Here is a 26366-nt window from a genome sequence, read left to right as displayed (position 1 = left end):
GTATGTAAATGTCACCTATTATATCCACTCTGTCCTTCTGCCATCAGCTACTGAATTGGAGAGGTCTATGACCAGATTACTTTACTGGCTGTGCAGGGCTAATTCATATTAAGTGCTCCTATTGAGGATCAAGCATTTAAATTTTTGCATCTGGAACTTGTCACACAGTTGCAAGACCTATGAAGAAGACTGGCTTGGAGGGAAGATACCATCAGTTTGTTAATAAAGCAAAGTTATTGGCTTTATGGAAGCCCATCCAGAACATCACCTTTGCTACAAGCCTGACCTTCAAATAATCTTTCTGCTCTTATCCACACCAGTGAAACTCTGTGTTTTAACATCTGAAAAGCAGTAGATTGTAAAGCACTTGGGAATATTTACCTATCAGATTGCTGGCGTGCTTGACTGAACATTCCTAACATTGCAAGCTCTGAACAGAAGGCATCTCCTGCATATGACACATTCTGTTAACAGACCTTCACAATGGTGCTGCACCTGCAAGAAACACTCAACATGCTTTATATTGAAAAAGCAGTTGCTTTCTCAGAGGTAACCTCTTTCACAGCTGATCGAGAGAGAATCACACCACCTCTTTTTCTGGTCCTCCATCTTGATTATGCTCTGGTTGACACCAGCACTTCAGTACAAAGCCAGGTAGCCTCCACGCACCGCACAGTAATTCTAAGGCCAATACTCTGTAACCTCTAGTTCTTGGAATCTGAATAAAAGGCAGAGTTGAATTTGTGGAGAGTTATCTCTGGTTGCTCTATAATTTGCACTGGACAGAAAATAGTTAAATATTGCCTACATTAAAGAAGAAATGTAAAACTGAGAACAAGTGACTGCTACAGAGCTGTAGCCTTTCAGATATGCAGGAGGAGCTAGTTTAGATGAAGTGTTTTGTTTTTAATAAGCACTCATGTGGGAAAGGAGGGAAAAGAATTTTCAGCTGCTTGAATGTAGTGCATAAAGTAAACATACATTTCCCGAAGGATTCTGCCGAGGCATAGTACCACCTCTCAAATGCAAGCATATATGCCTTTTGTTCCATCCATTGCTTGAGCTACACACGCTGTTTCCTTGCTCAAATGATTTATTCCCAATTAGTGACAATATTATCAGAAATCTAAAGGAAAAGATCTAGTCTGTAACTCTCTGAAAATATAAAATTGTTCTCTCATGAACACTTACTAATATAGTGTCCAGTCCATTGTTTAAATGTCTCAATAGACTGCCACTCTTGACCTTAAGTACGATCTAATCAATTTCACTGTTGGATAGCTGTGAAAACTTCCTAACGTAAATACCTGTTTCTTAATTTCATCCAATTATTCCTAGTTAATTCCCACTGGATCATCTCAATTTCCTCTCTTAATGTTTACATGATTCAAATAGTTGTCCTATGTCAATCTCTTCTTCCTTACTCCTCCAACTCCCGAAGTGTGTATCATTAGCTCTTCTAATCTAGTCTTATTCATCAACCCAGTCTCCTGACTTTTTTGTTCTTTTCTGAATTCCCTTAAATTTGTCAACCTTTCTGGCAATGTGGTACATAGAACTGAATGCAGTATTCCAGATGCTCTTGCTCCAGAGCCATATGTGGTAGAAGCAGGATTTGTCAAACCCTTTCATAGACCATATATTGTTGTCTGGTCTTATGGATGCTTCCGCTCCCATTTGCAATCAAATGGGCTGCCACTTTTCCTGTTCGCTGTCAAATCATATAACATTTATGACAACTACAGAAACTACTTAGAGGGAAAAGTTACATCAGGAAAGTATGTGTAGCTGCTTTAGTGCACTAAGTGTCTCTTCTCTAATCTCCTATGTGTACTCTACTCTATCTGTTCTAGAAACCAGGAGATTTTGTAGCATGTGACCAGCCAGTTTCCCGTGGATCACCAGTTGTCCACAGGCCATAGTTTAGGAAACTCTGTCTTAACTCCTTGCTTCATGACGTTCCAATGGAGCCCAAAATTGCATTGACTTCTTGCTGTCACACACATGCTCGCTATTGTTTTTGGGGCTGTAGGGCTAGAAATTAGGCTTTTCTCTCCCACAGTCTTTGAAATTGCAAGCCACGCAACATGGAAAGTCTCTCTTCCAAAAATGTGACTCCTCTCTTTTCTGTTGATATTTCTGATTTTCCCTAGCTGCTCTCTTGTATGTATCCTTCCTGAGACTGACAGTATCCTTCCTGAGACTGACAGTATCTCCCAGTTAAGGATGTGAATTTTAGTAACGTTTCAGATGTTTGTGAAACCTTTAGTAGAGATCTAACTTGAATCTCAGTTTGTTCCCCACTTGGCACTTCCCCCAACTTGATATATCACTACTTTTTTTTACAGTTGTACTGCAAGTTTTGACTCCATAAAGAAATTTTTGTAGCACTATCAAATCTATATAATGTTCCTTTTAACCTCTAATTCTGTTGTTCGGGTCAGAGGGTAATAATGGGAGAACTGTCAAGGCTTACTGATTATAAACCTGTCCTTACTGATCACAATTCCATTAACTAGATGTTCAGAGACTTTCCCTTTTTGTTTCATTGTTTGGTGCATGCCTCAAAGAGTTTACCCTTGTATAGATGTATTCTGTGAATATGTTCCTTGTAGTGATGAATTCAGGTAGCTTGTGGTTACTGGTAGCAATTTTTCATGTGACTCTGAATCAGTTCTTCCATGTAAGAAAGAGAGAGAAATCCAGGCTCGCTTATCCTTTGTGATCCAGAAAGTGTGGAATCCCAACATTTTCTGTGTGATTTAGCTCTTTGCATGTTTGATTGTATGTTAACATGTTTGGGTATCTGAGTAGGTTTAAAACAAAACAGAGGAATAAAATATAACTATGGTTACTGGAGAGTTTGGTCCAGAAATCTTTTCTTCTTCCAGTGCTAATGGTCTGTACCAAGGACCCATGGTCACTTTTATTTTCATACCTTCCTGAGAATTTCCCCATACTCTTAACTGAGGAATGGAATCTCATTGGCATTGTAAATATTAATAACATAACTATCCTGTCTAAGCAAAGTTCAGAGAGACAAGGTGGGTGAGGTAATATGTTTTACTGGACCAACTTCTGTTGGCGAAAGCTTGTCTCAAAAGCTTCTCTCTCACCAACAGAAGTTGGTCCAATAAAAGATATGACCTCACCCACCTTGTCTCTAATATCCTGGGACTGACATAGTTACAACGACACTGCATGAGCCAAGTTCAGTCATCTATATTCTTCTTAACCAGTGTCTCTTCCTCCTTTGCAGTAGAGGACTGCCACAGCATCTCTTGTCTCCTCTTGTGACTGAGACTACCAGATGGATTGTGAGGCAAGGATAATACATCCCAGTGCATCTGATTCCTTCTCCAGAGGCTCAGTAGGCTAGCCACATGTTGTTCATTAGTCTTTGCCAGCTGAGAGTCCAAATCCATTCCAGTAGCTGTCTCTAGAGTCCTGGAGTCGTGCACCTTCTGCTCTAATTATGTCTGCTGTTTAAACAGCAATCTGCTAGTTCTAGGGAGCCATACGAGCAAGACTGGGTTACACAGTTCTACTTAGCTTACCCTATTTCCCATCTGCTTACTGATGCTCTGAAAGGAGTCATCCTTTGCTTTTCTATGGAGGGTAGAATAATGACGCTTTTAAAATGTTGACCCTATATAGGATAAAATCAAATGGACCAATTGACTTTTTTTCCCTTCATGATTTCTAATCAAGCTAAAATGAATAATAGCTTATTTATGAAGCTGAACAATTCTTATTTTGCAGATTGTGTCTTTGTACAACACTTTGAAATCTACTGGTGAAATGTGATGTGTAGGAGCTAGGCTTTTTATTTTTTAATGAATTTTAGCAGAGATATTTCTTTTAGTTTTGGCTTTTTTTTGCTAGAGCAAAAATTTTTATTTAATAAACTGCTATGATGACAAGAGTCACCAGTCCCTGAGTGGTAAAAAGCATACATATGAACATACGTAATGAAGCATTTCAGATCAACGTACAATTAAGTTAACAAATATACATGCATACATCTCTAGCAACAAATAACTAAGAATTTCTGGGAAGAAAGCAAACATATATTAAAGCTATAAATAATCCAGTACATGGAGGGTTTGTTGTGTTTTTGGGGTGGGATTTGGGGGATTATTTTCTTTGGAAAGAGCCTCTTCAGGCCCAGGCTTATGGATAGATAAACTATAAAGCCTTTTCCATTTTGCTCGAAGAAACTTCAGGCTATGGCAGCATTCAAATACTGTGCTGGAATTGTTTATTACAGCATTGTGTAGACTACTTATAGGCAGTGTGGTCCTGTAGATCAAGCATGGAGACCATTGTTAATTTACTCTGCATTTTTTTTTCCTTTGGCATGTGCATAGTTGTCTAGTCAAGTGATGGCATCTTCAATGGCATGATGCAGTTCTTCTGGGCCACAGCTGAACTTAGTCAGCAGGCATTCATTGACAGTGTGCATCGTCATCTGTATTGCACCACAGCTGCAAAAATGGCTGTCACAAAAGCCCCAGCAACACTAGTTAGCTGCACAAAGATCTTGCCCGGTCCAAAACCTGTTCAACAGAGACCACTGGCGATAGGGCAGGTCAAAATCAGGCAGGCAAATTGTGTGGTCGGCGATGAGGGACTGGTTGCTTACTCTGAGATTGTCGAAGTCACTTCACTTCTATGCATGTTTCCCCGTCTGTAAAATTATATTTTCCGTCCTCTGTAAACATGCTGTGTAGATATAAGCAGGAAGTATTACCTAGGGCTGTTAGCCTTCAGGGACTGGCTTAGCACAGCCCTTGAGGGAGGGAAGAACAATCTGTTCACATTGATCCAAAAAAAGCACTATCATGCTGCTAGTCAGTGTCATGTTTAAACAGTAATATAGTGTCGTTCTGATTCCATTGTGAATAGGGCTTCCAGGATGATGTACAAAGGAGAAAAAGGGCATGCACTCTTTTCTACTGCTCTGGCTGTATTTTTGGACAAAAACCTTTTCAGTCTTAAAAGTTTAATCTGATTTTTTTTTTAAAGGGAAGAGGACCATTGCCAGGTCCCTGTCATAAGAAGCAGTAAAGGCTTGGCAACAACAACAAAAAAATCATTTGCAGTACACCTTTTAAAGCATCCTAAGTTTTAAAAACAAAAACAAGACTTTCTGTCTGTCTGAGCAATTACTGGGCTGAGAGCAGTGAGTATTTACAGGAACAGTCAACTTGAATATTTTTAACGGAGTACAAAAATCTGATTTGATAGTGCACTTATTTAGTATTCTGGCAGGAGTTGATTTTTCTTTAAGGGTGTGGGGGGGAGGGGCATGCTTCCCTACTGATCTATTTAAAGATATTTTGAACAAGGGAGAGAGGATGGGCCCGGGAGCAATACCACCAAGCATACACCCTCCCTGTCTCCACCCCTACCATCCTGCTCTATGCACATACATGCTTGCTGCCTGTTTGGTTTCAGATTTGACTTGCTGCTGCTAGCAAGCACTCTTGCAGGGCCTGGTAAAAGTATGCAGATGAGCTCCTCCACAGCTGTGCATGCTAATAGACATGTAACTGGCAATCAAAAATAGAGAAACTTAAGTGTTGCCAAATGCATGACATTTTAAGTCTTGCAGTTAACTCTGGCAGGTACACAATGTTATGTTGGAATTGTAATTCTTCAAAAGTTGATGTATCTTTAAGGATCCTGAGTTCAGTTTTGGTAGGTTGATCAGAGAATCTTGCAATGTATGACTGATCCCGCTCTCTTGAAGTTGGCTGCATTTTCCCATGAAAAATGCTGGCTTTAGCTTTCCTTATAGCTAATGGCTGTTCTTATCACAGACAATCAAAAGAAATCACATGGGTTTGGAATCTTTAGGAGCAGGGTCTGGAAGCTTCATAATACTAGTAATCCCTGGTCCACCTGAAAGTGCACCAGGGATTCAAAATTTACTACTCAAAGGAGAGGAATTAGGGTTGCCAACTTTCTAATTGCACAAAACTGAACACCTTGGCCCCACCCATCCCCACTCACTCCATCCCCACTCCCTTTGTCACTCGCTTTCCCCACCCTCACTTTCGTTGGACTGGGGCAGGGGTGAGGGCTCTGGCTGGGGGGGGTAGGCTCTGGAGTGGGGCCAGAAATGAGGGGTTCAGGATGCAGGAGGGGGCTCTGGCCTGGAGCCAAGGGGTTCAGAGTGCAGGAGCAAGCTCAGGGCTGGGGCAGAGGGTTGGGGTACAGAAGAGGGCTCAGGGCTGGGACAGGGCATTGGTGCGAGTGGGGATTCAGTGTGCAGGCTCCAGTTGGGCAGCGCTTACCTTTGGCGGCTCCCAGTCAGTGGTGCAGCAGGGCCAAGGCAGGCTCTCTGCCTGTCCTGGCTCCATGCGGCTCCCAGCAGCAGCCAACATGTCCAGCTCCTAGGCACAGCCAGGCAGCTTTGTGCAGTGTGTGTTATGAGTTGCCCATGCCTGCAGACGCCACCCCTGCAGCTCCTATTGCCTGCCGTTCCTGGCCAATGGGAACTGTGGAGCCGGTGCTCGGGGCGGGGGCAGCATGCAAAGCTTCCCTGATCAGCCTTGCACCGAGGGGCTGCAGGGACATGCCGACTGCTTCTGGGACCTGCGTGAAGCCAGGGCAGGCAGGCAGCCTGATATGGTGATCTATTTCACCTTCAGTTACAGCATCTTATGTCAAATAGCTTTAGTTACTTACAAAATCTCAAGTTGGACTAGTGTCTAACAGGCTATAGTTGAGTTAGAAGGATAGCAGAAGAGCTGACTTGCACTGTGGCCTAGAGACAACAGCTTACACTGGTTTTCCAGGCTTCATCCATTGCAACATGTCCAAAATATTTTCAACAAGATATTAAGTGATCTCATCCTCAACCAATAAAAAGACATAAATAAGCCCTACATCAGAATCCATTTTTCTTAGTATTGTGCACCCTGAGGGCAGGACAAGGTTACCTAGCAGCCACAGCTATTGGACTAATTCTTTCACCGATATTGCATATGCCACAATAGTAGCAAGTATGGGGCTCCTTAGTAGATATGTTCGGCATGGAAACTAGTTCTGGCTAACATACGAGACACGTATTTCAAAATGAGCTGTACTTTGCTACTGGTAGACTGTACATTCAAAGGGGGGAAATTCTGTAACCACAATTTTCAACTCTCTCAGAAATCAATTTCAAACTTTCTTTAGAAGCTGACAAATTAAACTGCAAAAGATCAGCCCTCTCTAGACCCGAGAGAAGTATTGTCATGGCTGAGCAGTAGGTTGTCGCATTGCCAAAAGTTTCTGTGCGACAGTGGCATCTAGTGGCAGATGACCATGAAAATATTATGTTCCGACTCCTCTCTCCAGTTGCAAAATCAATGGAACAAAAAGAAAAGCATAACCCTGCACACTTGAACTGGGGATCGGTTGTAGCAAATGTGCAGCAAATCAGGCATGACTCCACCTGGCTCACTTGTCTGTTCTAGCCTGATACTTTCAATGGGGAGCAAACTCCTGGTGGCTGTAGTTAGACACACACTGCCTAAGGAAATGTTTCTGCTCTAATAGGATTAAAACATGTATAATCTTTTAAAATTAAAATGCTAACTATTGAGGTATGAGTGAGTGTGGTGTGTGTCTCGGCTTCAGAAGAGAATGCGGTAGTACATACCAGTAAATGTATTCATAGAATCATAGACTTTAAGGTCACAAGGGACCATTATGATCGTCTAGTCCAGGGGTCGGCAACCTTTCAGAAGTGGTGTGCCGAGTCTTCATTTATTCACTCTAATTTAAGATTTCGCGTGCCAGTCATACATTCTAATGTTTTTAGAAGGTCTCTTTCCATATGCCTATAATATATAACTAAACTATTGTTGTATGTAAAGTAAATAAGGTTTTTAAAATGTTTAAGAAGCTTCATTTAAAATTAAATTAAAATGCAGAGCTCCCTGGACCGGTGGCCAGGACCGGGGCAGTGTGAGTGCCACTGAAAATCAGCTCACGTGCCACCTTTGGCGCGCATGCCATAGGTTGCCTAACCCTGGTCTAGTCCGACCTCCTGCACACTGCAGGCCATAGACCCACTCCTGTAACAAACCCCTAACCTATGTCTGAGCTATTGAAGTCCTCAAATCATGGTTTAAAGACTTCAAGGTATAGAAAAACCTCCAGCAAGTGACCCATGCCTCATGCTGCAATGGAAGGCGAAAAAACCCTGGGGCCTTTGCCAATCTTCACTGGAGGAAAATTCCTTCTCGAAACCAAATATGGCGATCAGCTAAACCCTGAGCATGTGGGCAAGACTCACCAGCCAGACACCCAGGAAAGAATTCTCTGTAGTAACTCAGATCCCACCCCATCTAACATCCCATCACAAGGAAATTTGGCATATTTACCGCTAATAGTCAAAGATCAGATAATTGCCAAAATTAGGTTATCCCATCATGCCATCCCCTCCATAAATGTATCAAGCTTAGTCTTGAAGCCAGATATATCTTTTGCCCCCACTGCTCCCCTTGGAAGGCTGTTCCAGAACTTCACTCCTCTGATGGTTAGAAACCTTAATTTAATTTCAAATCTAAACTTCCTGATGGCCAGTTTGTATCCATTTGTTCTTGTGTCCACATTGGTACTTAGCTTAAATAATTCCTCTCCCTCCCTGGTATTTATCCCTCTGATATGTTTATAAAGATCAATCGTATCTCCTCTCAGCCTTCTTTTGGTTAGGCTAAACAAGCCACGCTCTTTGTGTCTCCTTTCATAAGACAGGTTTTCCATTCCATATTGAACAGGGTTGCAGATTCCAAAACCTTAAAGGAGTGTTTTGCTCTGTTGTGCAGTAGTGAGACTTTAGATTACTGCTGCAAGGCTGTGTCAGTACCAGTCTAGCAATTCCCTCTTCCCGCAATGGCTCACATGGGGACTCTGTCAATTATTCAGCTGTATTCCCTGTCTGCTGCCTCTGGTTGATAGTCTCTCTCAAAACAAATAATAAAGAACAGATGGGTGGGTCCTGCACCTAGCTGTGGCAGTGCCAACAGTGTTGCAAGAAAAGACTTCAGGTGCTTCTCTCATGACTATAGCTCCCAGGAGCAGTAAAGGGTACCCATGGATTTGATGAGTCTGCCAGTGTTCCTGCATGGGTGTATGAGCATTACCTTCCCACCAGTCCGGCAGGAAGCTGCAGGCATATGCAACATACTGCTCGAACAGACTGACCTACCTACAGCAAGGACATAAAATGCACAATCTCACAGGCTAACGCTCTTGAAAGAACCTTATTGAGTCCTTATAGGCCAGACCTGTACACCTTTGTGCATATGTATGTGTTTTTCTAAATGACACCTCTGAAATGTTGCCATTGCATATGACATATATTTCCCCACCCCCATTAACAATGATCAGGTACCTTTAGCATGGTGTTGATACAGGATGAGGAAATTTCGTGACTGCCAGTCATGATTAGTGGTAAAGTCAGCAAGAGAACTTAAATCTATGCAAGCTGTAGTGGTGGGTCAGTTTACCAAGTCTCAAGTTACCAGTTAGTTTTAGACATCAAATATATTTTAATAGAAAAATCTAGCAGATGTAGAAGTGTCTTGATTTTAACTTGGTCTAATACAAATTCCTGACTTCTCAAACTTGTGAGGTGCTGTGATAGTGGTCAATGGGTGTGGCTGGTATGCAACTCTAAATGCAATTTCCCTTTCCAGCACTTAAATAGCAGAGAATAAGCACCATAGAAAAAATATATGGGCTGCCTTTAGGAGTTAACTAAACTGTTGTAAACAGAAATTATTGGACAGCTGCCTGAAACTTTAAGTGCAGAGTTGGAGGCAGACTTGACACTTTCCTTGCTGTGCACCATTGCATAAGACATTTAAAATTAGACTGAGCAAAGCATTAGAAATACTCTAGGGACCCTTCCTCTGTTGGCAGGAATGGGACTCCATCACCTAAAAAGAGAGGAAACATTCTGATGTCTGGTTTGATTCTATTTTAGTACAGTCTTAGGAGAGTGCTGTCACGTTGTTCACCAGCTAGATCCCTGTTACGCACTAGGTTCTTTTATTTTACTTGTTTTAATGAGGTGAGACTGCCATTTGCCTAGAGTCAGGCTTAGTGGGAGCAGGTGCTCTGAGCTTCTGCTACATGGCTTTGCCAATGTACCTCTATCACGGCCCACTCTTTCAATTCTCTGCTTGAGTGAGGCCTGGACTGCCAGCTGTGTCTTAGCAGTGTCTGATTTAGGCATGTACTAAGAGGCTTGCTAGGAGAGGGCGGGGGGGGGGGGGGTTCGGGCTAAAGAGAAACCCTTAAACTCACTCATTTGAACAAAGGCTTTGAGGTGAAGGGCTACTGCTTTAACCCTCTGCCTCTATCTAGGCATCTAACACACCCATGTCTGAAGTAGGAGTGCAAGAGGCTGCTAGGTAACCTCCTGAAAGAGATGTTTGCCCACTGCTTAATGCTTTTATTGTAGATGTGCCCATGCCCAAAGACCTTGTCTTAGTCTATTTTGATTCTTTAAAGTACACAGACTATTTTTACATAGAACAGCAGAAAGCACTGCTGCAATGACTAACCAGCATAAATTCTCAACAGGGTAATTGTTGCCTGTTCAGAATGTACTAGGAGTTCTTGTTCATGTACAGAGTAGGTGGCTAATGAAAGTGGAGACTACATATAGCTTTTTTTCTTCCTTTAATAGGCTTATATTAGAGCCTGCATATTCCACCTTCCCTGAGCTAATCAAGCACTGCTAGCTTTTAAAAGAAACAATAGCCAAGTGATTCGTTTCACCCTGGCAAAGGTATTTTAGAAGCACATGGCCTTTGCACCCATAAGAATATGCTGCTATTCCCTGTAGTCAGCTTGGTTTAGTACTTTTACAAGTGTTCCATTAATGCAATTGAACGCTGGCACAGAGAGCTTTCCGTCTGAGTGCTTTCCTCATGCAGAGAGCTGTGGCGCATGAAAAACAGCAGGGCACCTCTGTATGGAGAAGAGCCTCCAGGGGCATTGCAGCTGAAACAAGGCAGCATTCTTAATTAGTTCTGTCCCCCAGCAGAACCCCCTCAGAGTAATGCTGTGTCTGGGGTGGTCAGTGTTCCATTAAGGGATATTTGGTTGGATGTTTTCTTACAGTGTCTTTCCTTTATGGGAGGGAGCAAGCTTTCACCAGCATTAATGCAGGGACTGGACTGTTCTCAAGCAGCTTGTGGATCGGGACTCTAGAGATCTTTATCTGTGGAAGTAAATCCAGATCAGTAGCTTGTCTCCAGGTGAAGCTAAAATATAAACTGTATGTACTGTGTGATTAAGTACTGGAAATAGCTGGAATTCAAGATAATTATCTTTATGGCTTTTTATAGCCCTCCAATCAGAGCTCAACTCTAACTTTTCATCAGCAGAAATCGGATGGCTGGGCAGGATGTTTGCTTTATTGACCAAACTTGTAGCTATCAATAGGTTATTGGGGAAGGACTTTGGTTGCAGCAGAGAGGAAATACACTCGGTAATTTGACAGCTGGCTGTTTTTTAATTCCAGACTTGAGAAATCTAGCTGGAGGGGAAGAAAGGTTGAGCCCTAACATGGTAGGTTCCATCTGTGAAGATGGGACTCTGCTTGGTGAAACAGGGTTGGACTGTAGCCTAACTTCTCTTTACAGCACTGCCACTGGGAATGTAAACTTCACTACATTCCAGGCTCCCTAAATCAGAGCACTGAAAAGCAGCAAGTTGGCTCCCTTAGCATCTGAAGCTACCTGGCTTTGTGGGGTGCAGTTTGTTCCCCACATACCTGTGGTGTGATGAACAGCATGTTGGCTAGTTTTAAAAGGGGGTGTGCTCACTAGGAATGTTGTAGTCTTTTCCATCCAACCACTTTGGAAGGAGATCCAGCTTCCTCTGAAACTGAGGGAAACGGCAAGCGGACTGGCTCCCTGATTTTTAACAAAAATCCTTGTTTATCCAGAAGTTTTCAAACACCTTCAAATAAATGGGACTTAACTGTTAACATGGCCCACATCAGGAACTTTTTTGGTATTTCTATGCTTTTGAGCCTACAACTCAGTATAAATTTTGCTAAAAATCTGAACTAGAATTCTGAACTGTCCTACTTCAGACTGATCCTTTTCCAAACGTCTCTAGAGGAAGGGTGCTCATTGCCCTACTTGACCCAAATAGCATACGAGTCGCATGGTTCATCTTAGACTAACAACTGTCACTTCCAAGTGACTAAACTTTGAAGAGTTTAAACAATGTTTGTGGTGTTGTACTAGGTATTGTGAACACCTCCTACTGGTGAGTTCTTAAAACTTAAACAAGGAGCAGGCAAGGTGAAGTGGTACTGCCACCTGGGCAATGCATGAATAGCCTGGAAAAACACTTCCACAGAAATCTGGGAAAGCATAACTTTGAATTGAGCTTCCCATTGTGTAAGGTGTCTGTGAACAGAAGATTTCTTTTTAAATGGATATCATTTTATGACTTCATCAGTTAAGCAAATGAAAAAGAAACACAATTCCTAGTTGCCTCAGCCACCACCAGTCCCTGCCATTTACCTCTGACATTTACAAGACATGATATGACTCTCCTACAACCATCCTTTCTGCAGAAACAAAGAAGCTGTGAGGTGCTGTAATACATTTCTGACTTCTCAGCAGATTTAGGAGGAGGAGTTTTTGGACTTGCTCCTTGTGGTTTGGAGCATGGTTCTCAAACTGATTTTGATGTAATGCTGTGCAATCCTGTAGTGTGTGCTGCAGTCTCCTTATCCTGACATATATGTAGGTGATAAGGGAGGAGGTAACTGTTCTTATAATGCAGTGAAATTTGAGAGAGTGCCTTTGTCGCTTAGTCTGACTTACTTTTTAGTGAGATAAGAACTCATTATTCTTATAAGTATATTTGCTATAGTAGTTTCTCTAAGAGTATTCAATTCTGTTGCATGTTTCAGCCTCATCTTTTTGAACATGGAATCAGTCTTCATGGTGAACCTCTCAGCATCAAATTTAGATCATAGTTACACTTAGTGGAAGTTGCAGGAGGTGGTGTTCTTTCACTGAAAGGAAGATTCTTGGTTCTCAGGCTAAATAAATTAAAAGCTCCTTTGATGTAAAGATGCCAACTCTCCAGTTAATCAGCGTAAAAGCTTGAACTTAATGCTCAGCACTGCCATTCAGGGTAGTGGTATAAGTCAATAAATTCCATGTAACCAGGATCTTCAGTTTTTTCTTGAATACTGGAAGACCTGAGGTATGGCTACACTTGCAACTGTACAGCGCTGCTGCGGGAACACTCCCGCAGCAGCGCTTTGAAGTGCGAGTGTGGTCTCGGTGCCAGCGCTGGGGGAGAGCTCTGCCAGCACTGCAGGTACTCCACCTCCCTGTGCAGATTAGCTTACAGCGCTGGGAGCCGCGCTCCCAGCGCTAGGGCACTGTTTACACTGGTGCTTTACAGCGCTATAACTTGCTGCACTCAGGGGAGTGTTTTTTCACACAAGGCCCTGGTGTGACATTGCAGTCTATATGATTTTATAAAAATTTGCTAATGAGTAAATGTAACCAAAATATGCTTCATGCAAAAGGTCTCTTGTAAGGGATCATTACAAAGCTTACAATCTACTGAATGTGTTCATCCTATTTGTATAAATGTATCACTGTTGTATCTGAAACTAGAAATATGAAATATAACTCTGAGGTTCTATTGTTATTATGCAAAGTGTGGGCAATTAATGGTTTGTAATCTTGATGGCTCCCATGTGCATGGCTCCGTTTGCAGGCAAGCCTTCCTGTGAGTCAGGCTGGGAGGAATGAAGGCTTGATTATGTCACCTGAACTGGAATCCATCTTTAACCTGGTGCTTTTCCAGTAAGGAGGGGTGGTAACCCAGAGGGACAAAGGAATCCCGCCTTATGCAAAAGATATATAAGTGGGTGGAACAGAACAAAGGGGCAGCCATCATGAGAAATCCCCTAGCTACCACCTGAACTTGAACAAGAGCTGTTCCAGGGAAATGGATTGTGCCCAGACTAGAAAGGTGTCCAGTCTGAGAAAAGAAACTTGTTGAAACATCTCTAAGGGTCAGATTTTTACCTATATTCAGTTATATTACTGTATTAGGTTTAGATTTGCATGTTTTGTTTTATTGGTAATTCACTTTGTTCTGTCTGTTACTACCTGGAACCACTTAAATCCTACTTTCTGTATTGAATAAAATCACTTTTTACTTATTCATTAACCCAGAGTATGTATTAATACCTGGCCAGGCAAACAGCTGTGCATCTCTCTCTATCAGTGTTATAGAGGGCGAACAATTTATGCGTTTACCTTGTATAAGCTTTATATAGGGTAAAACAGATTTATTTGGGTTTAGACCCCATTGGGAGTTGGGCATTTGAGTGTTAAAGACAGGAACCCTTTTGTAAGCTGCTTTCAGTTAAATCTGCAGCTTTGGGGCAAGAAATTCAGACCCTGGGACTGAGTTTGCAGCAGGCTAGCGAGTCTGGCTCAAATCAGGCAGGGCACTGAAGTCCTAAGTTGATGGCAGGAAAGCAGGGGCAGAAGTAGTCTTGGCCCATCAGGTGGCAGCTTCCAAGGAGGGTTCTGTGATTCAACCTATCACACCTGCATATGATGAAAAAGGTTAAACATGGTTGAGGGAAGGGTAATTCTTGCATCAAAGCAAAGTGCTTTCCAGTGGAGCTACTTTAGTGATCACTCTTCTACTTCCAACACTCCATATGTACTTGATAGTGTATTGGGATGAAGCAGCATCTTCTATGGTTCAAAGGTTTGCAGAACTGTCAGCAGCTGGGGAAAGTAGATTGCATGTTTGTGTCTCTAAAGACCTGCTCAGTGTTTGTTCAGCTTTTGTTGGTTTCTTTGCAGGAATTGACTACAAGACGACCACTATCTTGCTGGATGGCAGAAGGGTCAAATTGGAACTCTGGTGAGTTTACGTTTCTAAGCTATCTTGGCAGCAGGCCCAGCGTCTCCAAACATGGTGAAGTCTCTGTGTGACTGGAGAGAGAATATTGATAGCTTTTGAAAGCATGCTTCAATTCACTTGTAATGCTGTGAGAAATGCAAGCCTATTGCTCATTCCCCTTTTCATTAGTATCCGAGGGGTAGCCATGTTAGTCTGTATCCCCAAAAACAACGAGGAGTCCAGTGGCACCTTAAAGACTAACCGATTTATTTGGGCATAAGCTTTTGTGGGTAAAAAACCCAACTTCTTTAGATGCATGGAGTGAAAATTACAGATGCAGGCATAAATATACTGACACATGAAGAGAAGGGAGTTACCTTACAAGTGGAGAGCGAGAGTTTACAAGGCCAATTCAGTCAGGGTGGATGTGGTCCACTCTCAATAATTGATGAGGAGGTGTCAATACCAAGAGAGGGGAAAATGGCTTTTGTAGTGAGCCAGCCACTCCCAGTCCCTATTCAAGCCCAAATTAATGGTGTTAAATTTGCAAATGAATTGTAGCTCTGCAGTTTCTCTTTGAAGTCTGATTTTGAAGTTTTTTTTGTTGTTGAAGGATGGCTACTTTTAAATCTGTTATTGAATGTCCAGGGAGATTGAAGTGTTCTCCTACTGGCTTTTGTACGTTACCATTCCTGATGTCTGATTTGAGTCCATTTATTCTTTGACGTAGAGACTGTCTGGTTTGGCCAATGTACATGGCAGAGGGGCATTTCTGGCACATGAAGGCGTATATCACATTAGTAGATGTGCAGGTGAATGAGTCCCTGATGGTGTGGCTCATGTGGTTGGGTCCTCTGATGGTATAGCTACAGTAGATATGGGGACAGAGTAGGCAATGGGGTTTATTACAGGGACTGGTTCCTGGGTTAATGTTTCTGTGGTGTGGTGTGTAGTTGCTGGTGAGAATTTGCTTCAGGTTGGGGGGCTGTCTGTAAGCAAGGACTGGCCTGCCTCCCAAGGTCTGAGAGTGAGGGATTGTTTTCCAGGGTAGGTTGCAGATCGTTGATGATGTGCTAGAGAGGTTTTAGCTGGAGGCTGTAAGTGATGGCCAGTAGGTGACTTCTGGGTACCCATCTCGCTCTGTCAATCTGTTTCCTCACTTCCCCAGGTGTGTTTTGTAGTTGTAAGAACGCTTGATAAAGATCTTGTAGGTGTTTGTCTCTGTCTGAGGGATTGGAGCAAATTTAGTAGTATCTTACGGCTTGGCTGTAGGTGATGGATCGTGTGATGTGTCCTGGATGGAAGCTGGAGGCATGTAAGTAAGTATAGCGGTCAGTAGGTTTCCAGTATAGGGTGCTGTCTATATGACCATCACTTATTTGCTCTGTAGTGTCCAGGAAGTGGATCTCTTGTGTGGACTGGTCCAAGCTGAGGTTGATGATGGGGTGGAAATTGTTGAAATCCAAGTGGAATTCTTCAAGGGCCACTGGACTCCTCATTCTTTTAATTAGAATAACCTAGTGATGACCAGACCATTTCCTGTTTAGTAAGTAGCACACCCAAGGAGAGAGCTGAAATGTTGCCGATATAATGTAGTGCTTTGCTGTGGTCCTGTTGAGAGCTTTACACCCTTAGTTCACGAGATTTCAGTGCCCTATAAAGATGACATACCTAATCTCCAGGCACAGTTTACCTAAGCTGCTTCGGTGCAATTAATGTCCCTCTTCATCATAGTAACTCACATTGCAGCATTAATACAGATCCTCTTTTCAGTGTGTGGCCCATGAAAATTTGGAATACATAACCAACATTTTTTGTTAGCTGGATTTCCACACTATAAAACTATAGTCAGCCCACACCATCTGCACACCCAGTCCCAGCAACAAGACCACCATCCTCTATTCCCAGTGCGGTCCCATTTGTTCCTCCTCAAGCATGTCACCCAATTCCCACACAACCTTCCTGCACTTTAAAATAAATAAATAAATAAAAATCCTTTTTCAGCTACAATGCCTGCCTTCCCAGATCACACAGGAAAAGAACTACATGAGGGAAAGAAGGAAAGAAACCTGGTTGTGGGGCTCCACATCTGTTTCCAGAGAGCTGGCCCTGGATTTTGTTGGGCCCTGGCTTCCACCCTTTAGGTTAAGAGTTGGAGTGAGGGGGAGCCCTATGATGAGCAAGGAACAAACCCCAAAACTAAAAGGGCATAGACTGCATTCAGTTTCTTGGGAACAGGGCTTACTGCAATAACATGATTCTGTAGCAGAGAATAATGAGAATGGAGTATGATATTTATATGAAGTGTCCTCGGTGGGTAGATAGGAATTGCAAGACTAGATCAGATTTGTGGTCCATCTAGTCTAGTATCTTGCATCGAGGTCTGCACCAGGTGCTTCAGAGGAATGTGTAAGACCTGAGACAGGAAGGTGAGGAGAATCTGCCCCCCATATAGGTCTCACCCTGATCTAATAGAGATTGACTTAAGCCCTGAAATATGAGGTTTTAATATCCCTTCCACAAACTGTGTACCATTATGAAACACTGGATATTTGTTGTTCCTGTAAATGTTCCATCTCTGAATCCTGTTAAGTTCTTGGACTCTACATCCTGTTGCACTGAGTTGTGTAGCTGAATTAGATGTGTGAAAAGATGTTTCCTTCTACTGGCTTTGAATTTGCCTTTTCATTTGATTGACAGGGAGAACAGATGTTCCCAATCTTCCTTTGCTGCTTATATGGATAGCAATCCCTATCTATCGTGTCCCCTCTTACTCATCTTCTTTCAAAGATAGCAGTCCTAGTCTTTTCAGTAATTCTTCCTAGGAGAATTTTCCTAGGCCTTTTGTCTTTTTCGTTGTCCTTCTCTGAACCCCTCTAATCCTGAAATATCTTTTTGTAGATGCAATGAGCAGTACTATACGCACTATCCAGATGAGGCCACACCTTTTTGATTTATATAACGGCATTATAATAGTCTCAGTATTAATCACCATCCTACTCCTTATGCAATCTAATATTTTGTTTGTTTGTTTGTTTTGATCATAGCTGCCCATTAAGCAGAGATCTACACTGAGCTGTCACAGTGATGCCCAGGTTCCATAATGTGACATTTCAAAGCTTAATCTGAGTGCAGTGCTGTGTTGAAACTTAAAGCACATCTGACTCTATCATGCAGCTAATGAGAGTCTGAAATTGAGTCTCTGGGAAACTTGATCCAGGGTGATTTCACATTGCTTGTTGACGTGCACCTCCTAGATCAGTATCGAATGGACACAACAGGCGCAGAAGACATCCCAGTGCACTGTCTGGTTAGCCTGACCTCAGATTGCGCTTCAGTAGACACTGCTTAGATCACTGTGCTGTGCTCCAGCATAATCTCCCAGATGTCCACACATGCTCATTGAAATTCTGTTTGTTTAAAACTTGACATTAACTTACAAGAATGACAAATAAAGAGTTGAAGTGTTTAGTGTCTGTAATGCACCCTGTCGTGCCTGTGTGCTGCAGAACATGCTGTACTGCTGTGTGCTGTTCCCAAGGATGGTGTGCTGTGAAGTATCTGCGCACATGTTGGCCAAGGAGGATTGGGTGTAAAGGTCTCTCCTGCAGCCAAAAAGGGTCCCTGATACAGCTTTCCTTTAGTAAGGACTTCTGAACTGATGAGCTCAAGGAGGACCCTCATTGCCCGCCCCTCCGCTTTTTTTTTTTTTTTTAAAGTTCAAATAAAAATATTAATAAGGTAGGCTAGGTCTGCACCATTGCCAGAGAAGGGATTCCTAGCCCAGTCTCGCTTGGAGCTGAGCGAAATTAAAGAGAAGATGCCTTGGCCTTTTGAATAGTGACTCGGTTTGCCTCTTGACTCGTCATGGAGAGGGCTGCAAGTTTGTTATGGATACGCTGATTTTCCTGTTTTGTCCATGACTTGTCATTGTCTCTGTGACTCACCCTGCAGCAATTGCTTCTGTCCCACAGTGCTGGGCCTGGCTCCTCACTCTGTGTGTGGTGACATGAGCGGTGCTGTGATCCTGCACACCAGGTTTGGCCCATCATCATGATGAGAGGGCAGCCAGGCCAAACCTGAGCAGTGCTGTGATCCTGTGTGCCAAGTCACCATGCTCAGAGCAGTGAGCCGCTCCTCCAGGGTGAGTGCAAAATAGGTGTGACCCCGCCTTACAATCACAACATTTTCTATTTTAAAAATCCCCAAATCCATGATTTTTACTAAATTTACCATGACTGCTTTGTAATTTTTGATTTAAAAAATGCTGTGACAAATTGGCAGCCCTAATCATAGAGTAATGCTGAGAAGGTGCAAATAGAGTACTGCTCCACAGGAAGGATGATGACTGCAGCAGGGGACTTCCTGTATATCCTAAAAGTGGTCACCTACTGGGGAGGAAAAACTTTCCAAAATCATGTAAAAGCATCTTGCTGAGCAGCCAGATACTGTGCACATACAAAGAGATTAAGTGTGACTCACTGATGGATTGGTTTGTACTTCAGTCTTCCGTCAGCAATGTCAGTAGGGGGTTCTCCAGGCTTGTCTGTCTAGCTCTTCTCAATTTGTTGGATTTTCTGTTTCAGGGACACATCTGGCCAGGGAAGGTTCTGCACCATTTTCAGATCCTACTCCAGAGGTGCTCAGGTAAGCACTACCAGCACTGCTATGCTGGACTGGGCCTGCTCACCATCAAAGTTCTCCAGACTAATGGGAAGCAAGTTAATGCCCAACAGAACCATCCAGCATCTCGTGTTTCCCTTCCGATGTCCTGGCCCTGCCATTCTGATCAGCATATGCACAAATGGGGATGTCACAGAGTTGTTTGGAGCAGGGACATTTCTAGGTCCGTGTACAGTGTCTAGTGCAAGGGGGTCCTGGTCCACAACTGGGGCCTCTAGGCACTACTGCAATACAAGTACAAAAGTGAAGGAGAAACAAAAGGCTAAAGAAGCAGGCTTGCAGTGTATAGCAACCTCTTACCATGTCAGAACTGGACAACTGGAATGGAGTTAAACCTAGGGTAACCATATGTCCCATTTTGACCAGGACAGTCCCTTTTTTAAGCCCTGTCCCAGCCATCCCAACTTTTTTGGCAAAAGTGGGCATTTGTCCCGTTTGCTCTTGCTAACTGGTGATCAGTTGGCAAGGGCAAATGGGACAAATGCCCACTTTTGTGAAAAAAGGGGGGTGCGGAGGAATGTGCAGGGGCGAGTGGCAGTGCCAGCCTCTGGGAGGGGAAGGCAGAGCTTGGGCAGGGGCAAGCAGGGCTCGACTGGGCAGCGATCCCAGCCCTGCACAAGGGGCAGGCAGGGCTTGAGTGAACAATGATGGGGGGGAAAGGGGTTGTGGGGAGACAGGGCTTGGGTGAGCGGCTCAGACCCATGTGGTGTCCCGTTTTTCCCTTTGGGAAATATGATCACCCTAGTTACACCACTAGAAATCAAAATAAATAATCCAAGATGGCTGCACTGGATAACCACTTCATTTGTGTAACTAGGCCTGTCCTCAGCACTGCTATCTGTTGGAATGACTTGTGATGTGACAAGGTGGCTTGGAGGGGTAGCCTCTTATTGAAACTGAATTGGGAGAGCTGACTTTCAGTCCCAAATGGAGCATTTTCTTAGGCAGTAGTTTCTCTCCCTCCCCTATACAAGAGCGTTGGATGTTTCCTTTGAATGGCAGAGTCTGGAACTGCTGGTGTTTGCATACATCCAACAATGCCTGCACCAGCACTCCACAGCGACCAATAAAAGCTTGGAAGTGTTTATCTATATGGAAAGTATGCCTCACTTACCTTCCCTGCATACCTTGCCACCTGGGAGGAGTCTGTGAGGAGGAATGTGATTTTTAGCCCAGACCTTACAGCTGATCTGGGTGGAGGGGATCATTTTAGTGTAAACGAATGACTATGTGCAGGGATGTGGATAGAGCTGACAGCCAGCAGGGGGCTTATGTAGCAAGGTACAACTTCTGTCTTCCTCAAAATCTCTGGATTCTGCAGAGTTTGTAACTTCCCTTTCCCCAGCTGCGCCTCTCTTGCATGTTAAGTGATTCTAAAGGTTGAGTGTAAACAGTGAGCTGACCTGACCTATTAAAAAGCAAAAGGATACTAAATGAAAACCTCTCTGCAGCATGTGAATGCAATTCCCACTGCAACCTCATAGCATTGTTCTCATGAGACAAGCATTTGTGTGTGAAACTTGGGCACTTTTTGGAGGCTAAGGACAGGAAGCCCAGGGATCCTTCCACTGTGTGGTTTGTAATAGAACCTTCACTCAGTCCTAGTAGCTGAAAGCCTATGCTGTAATTTGTAAAGTCATGTGCAAAAAAAAAAAAAAAAGTCTGAGAACTTAGAAATTAGGCAGTTACAGACCACAGATCCCTGTAATGATTGCACCTGCTTGTATTCTAAACAAAAATAGCTTTTAACCATGTTTGTAGCTGTTTCCATCACTTCACACTCTAGGATTCAGAGTGACACATAGCGTGACGTTCTTGAAATCATATTATATAGAGGAATAGGGTGATCACTAATTCTAAATTTTAACAGCTGCCTTTAATTTGGTGCCTACTGTCCTTCATAGTGTAGAATGCACTGCGTAGCCTGAGCTTTCACTGAAATATTTGTGCAGATCTCAGGGTGCCTTTGTACCGAGACTAAACCATTGCAGAATGATGTCCCTTTAAATAAATTATGCCCACTGTTTCTCATGAAGCTAGCCTCATATTTCAGGAAAAGGGCTATTTTAGTTTAAACTGCTGTTTAAGAAGCCAAGCAAAGGGATGGGACTGGATGCATCAGAAGGCTGAATTTGCTGCAAGGATGGGCTTTGGTGCATTAATTTCTTAGCACCACCTTCTGGCTCTTGAAAATGCTCCTACAGACTTCGCACTAGGCTGGCACCTCTGCCCTTTCCTCTGATTGAAAGCTACCATTCACTAGGAGCCGAGTCTCAGGCTCCTAGGTGGAAATGCCAAGCAGCCGCTTGGTCTCCTCTTCAGGGAGGTTGCGCCTGACTGTGGTGTGGAGAATGAATGGAGTGGGGAGAGCAAAACCTCTGTGAAAGTTTCCTTAAGAAATTTGGTCCTAATTACCATGGACTGGGAAGCAATCTCAGCATGGGAAGAGAATCTGCCTTGACGATTCCCTTTCCCGTACCATACATCTTCTCATTCAGCCTGAGCTCTGGATTGTGAGAGGAGATTATTCTGCATTAACAAGGAGGAATCATGTGTTTTGATCACTTTGCTGTATCTCCAGATTGCACACTATCAGCGTTTCTGAGTCACTGGACTTAGTAAACAACATTACACATTTTTATAGGCCACTTCATTTGGGCACGTGCTTTGATCTTCTGGAAAAAGTCAGTCATTGGAAGTATCAGGATTCAAACCTCATTGTCCAAGATTAGCCAATTTCAGATATTGGACAATGAAGAATAGTCCCCTTTTCAGCCTAAAGCAAACAAGCCCACATGACTAGGAGGTGGTTGGAGCCATGGACACATGATTAGAGTACAGTAGGGCAAGTGACAAAGCCACGCCATCTTCTTAGACAAGGAATAGGTGATTTAACTCACTTGGCTACCTACTGCTTTAAAAAGGTTAAAAGGTTTGTCTAGGCTTGAAGGAAAGCAATACCAATTAAGAGCCTAGCCAAAAGGGCTTTAAAATGCAGTAACAGTGATATAAGCCAGTAGAACATTAGGCTAAATTCTTTAGCCTAATGCTGCCTTTGTCTATTAGTGTTCATTAGTTAACAATTGTGCATTTTTCCCTAACTGAGTCTTCATCAGAATTAGCAATAGGCTGTTGCAGGCAGTGTTGCCTAGTGGGTAGAACAAAGTGACTCTTGGGACATTTGCATTCTAGTCCTAATTCTTCTCCTGAATGTGAGAGATCTACAAGGCACTCCAGCCTATCTGTGCCTCCATTTTCTCATCTTTGAAAGCCTCACTATGGGCTCCCCCCCAGTACTTTAACAGCCTCTTTTTAAGTAGCCCTATATCTGCCCCTGAGCCCCTGCCAGTTTTTTGTGGTGGTAGAATGTCATTTTTCCTCTTCGCTGTTGGATGAAGGGTGCATACAGACAAGGGAAACTGACTACAAGGAAACAGAAAAGCAGAGTAGTCACAAATGGCAACATTTTCAAGAGCATCTAAGTCCCATTTTCAAAGTGATTTGAGCACTGTGAAACTCAGGGAGATTTAGGTACTCTTGTAAACTTTACCCAAAGTTCTGTCAAACACGCACTCAATTACCTAACTGGAAATACTTTTGTCTCTAATCTTTTCTGTTAATAGTGACCTTGGATGCTACAAATAAGTTACAAACTGTTAGATGGAATGTGTGATTAAGTTGATGTCCCAACTTGAACAGCCCCCTGTTGCCCCTCCCCATATTTGGGATGGGGAAGATCCAACACATGTAAATCACAGTCTGGGGCTGTGCATCCGTGTAGTAGGTACTGCCATTCCTGTTGTAACTGTGCCAAATAGCTCACCACCTGGAATAATTGTCCACTGAGGGTACAGCGCTTTAATCTTTTTGACCTCTCTCCAGCCTGAGTTTCTGCATCTACCACAGAAAGGTCTTCATGGAAGCTTTTCTGTAGTACCTCAGTGTTCCTAGCCTCTGCTCTCACTACATGAATTTAAATTCTTGAGGCAGGGAAGAATGGGGAAGCATCACTGAAACCTGTGTGAGCAGCTTCCCGGCAAATGCTGTCAGTGCAGCTCAGACTTTGGGAATTCAGGCAGAGAAAATAAATAGGAAAGAAGTGGTGTGTGTTGATGGCTAACTCAGTTGCTGTCATGTCAGAAGAGTGCTCCTAAGAGACAGGCTCGGACGTCTGGAAAAGCAAACTGATCTTTGCCTTCTGGGGCTTGCTTGCCGTTCCCCACCCTACCTTGCATGCTCTTTCTGATTGAAATGGGAGGGTGATGAAGGCTTTAGCTCTTCACGCTTGACAGCTAGCTATCTCAGTTCCTATTTCTCTTTTTTTCTCATGCCTTTTTACAACTTCATCTGCCGCTCATATAACTAAGGGCTGATCTGCACTAAGCTGTAAGTCGACCTAAGTTATGCTATGTAAGTTACATAACTGAAGTCGATGTTACTTAGGTCACCTTACACCATGCTGTGTCAACAGGAGACGCTCAACTACCGACTTAGCGTATCTTCACCAGACCCACTAAATCAACACTGCTGCATCACTCGCAGCAGTGCCAATTTAGCTATAAGTATAGACAGGTCCTCAGCTACTTAGACCCACCATACTGATTTAGCATCTTGGGGCTAGTGAGTTTAGACTGTACATAGATGTTCAAAATCCTACAAGGTTGTATTCTAGTCAGAAGTGTGAGCAGCTAGCAAAAACCCTCAGTAGGCCTGTAGCCGTCAGTATTATGGCTCTTGCTAGTTGGCATTTGTACCTCACGCTAAAACGCTCCTGACATTAAAGGGTTATATGTGTGAATTAGGCTCTCTCACTCTGCCAGGTTAATCTGACTTTTTGTTCATGACCAAGGTATCAGTCTGGAATTTCTGGCTTGTTCTTCAGTAGCACCTCTTATTCAAGGATCTCAAAGCATTTTTCTACATAAACATCAGTCAAGCCTCAAACACCTTGTTTCTACTACCAACAAGGTGGACATTTATTTCCATCTTATAGATGGGTAAATTGAGGCAGAGGAACTGTGACTGGATCAAGGTGACCATCAAAGTGTCGCAAAGTCAAGAACATAATCTAGGGATTCTACTCCATCTGCTAGACCACATACTAAAGAAAACAGACTTTGCCTAGAAGAGAAATAGCCAGCAGTAGCATACCTTAAGGCATCTGACTGCCTCTGAACTGATCCATGTTAAGCCTGCCATGGTACAGTTAGCAAGCGCTGCCATGGTTTCATGATATTTGAATAATTGTAGATATGTGGCAGTGTCCACACTGCAGTTGTAATTGTAGGGGATTGCATAGCTGATTACCGTTTGATTTTTAAATTTGTTTGCAACCTACTGCGTGTAATAGCATTTCTCAGGGCTTAAAGCAAACAACTAGAGCAAGGGCCTGCTATCATTGTAAACTTTCACATCTCTGACAGTAGTGCAAATACAACCTAGTCTGCCAGATCAGAGTGACCTGGGAAGCATTTTGACAGTGATAACTTCTGTGGCACATAACTGAGCATTGAGCACGAACAAACCAGCTTCATTAGCTGAATTTTCAGAATTCTGATCAGGTGGGATCTACTAACAATCAGGAGAGCGCCAGTCTTTCCCTCCTTTCTGCAACCAGGGAGTTGGCACTCTAAACTGCCTTCTTGTTCATGGCACATCTTGTATGACACTCTCACTTGGGACCCTCTGATGCCTGTGACGATCAGATTCCGCTTACACTAATGAGCAGAAATTGCATCCTGTTAAGAAATCACCAGTCCTTTAGAAATGCAAATCTTGGTTTTGAAGTTGTTTTATTTGCATGTGTATGTATTAAAAATAAAGCCCAAAATTCAGAGGGATGACTTAATACAAAGTAGTTGTTAATGTAGTTTAATTAACCGTTGCAGTGTCTCATACAGTACACATAGCATATTTAAGTATGTTTAAGATGGTGCAGAAATCTACATACCATTTTGTCTTCTAGTCTTTTGCCCGTCTCTATTGTAAATCGTTCTAGTCTGATGCTCACAACTAGTGCTCCTAAGCTTGTTATAAGAGTAGTAGGGAGTAAATAACATTGCAGCAATCATGTGGCTCTTTCAAGTATTGGATAGTTTCTAGTCTGGGAAGGAGTCATTCTTTTCAGCACCTTTGTGGATGCCAATAACTAAACTTGTTTCCACAGACACTATGGAGACTCGACCAGCCACCCTTCACATTGGCTGTAATACACAGAGATTGAAAGAATGTGCTACATAAATTGTTCCAGACAGCTGTCTGCAGTTCATTTTTAATATGCATTCTAAGATTATTCCATGGGCAGCCTGGATCGGAGTCTCCAAGCTGCAGCCATAACACAATAAAAATATTGCTGAGCTCTGCCTAGTAACAACATTTCTGATCACCCAGTTGATGGTTTAACAGTATTTGGTGGGATACTGGAATTTTTGGCACCTTTTGCTGTTTCTCAGATGCTGGCTGTGCTCTGCCTTACAGCTGGTTAGATCACAGCAGATATATGGGTTGTGTCAATCACTCAACTCAAGCCAAGGTGAGAGGAGGAGGCAAAGGACAACATGTAACTGCTCTGATTACAATAAATGCCTTCAGTCCTCGAGTTCAGAGGATTTTTCTATCCAGGTTACATGCGGCTTCCCCTGAACAAGAGAGAAGGATAGGTGCCCTTCCCAGCAGAGCCTTCTAGGGAGAGGTTGGTAATGAGTATCAAACTCCAGACAATCATACTATTAAATAGCATGCACCTGGGTTAAGCTGAGGCCTTT

The 26366-nt window shown here is 43.1% G+C and overlaps 1 protein-coding gene across 2 annotated transcripts in view; it reads left to right on the top strand.

Annotated features, from left to right (window-relative positions):
- Positions 1–26366, top strand: part of RAB40C (RAB40C, member RAS oncogene family) — a 57791-nt gene that overhangs the window by 19094 nt on the left and 12331 nt on the right. For both annotated transcript variants that reach the window (XM_032799348.2, XM_032799349.2), the window contains exons 3-4: positions 14880–14940; positions 19506–19566. In XM_032799348.2, coding sequence (XP_032655239.1) covers positions 14880–14940; positions 19506–19566 — 122 coding nt within the window. The remainder of the gene's footprint in view (positions 1–14879; positions 14941–19505; positions 19567–26366) is intronic.

Source organism: Chelonoidis abingdonii, chromosome 9 (assembly GCF_003597395.2).
Source record: "Chelonoidis abingdonii isolate Lonesome George chromosome 9, CheloAbing_2.0, whole genome shotgun sequence".
NCBI lineage: Eukaryota > Metazoa > Chordata > Testudines > Testudinidae > Chelonoidis > Chelonoidis abingdonii.
The sequence above is the reverse complement of the archived record's forward strand: the minus strand, read 5'-3'. Positions and strand labels throughout refer to the sequence as shown.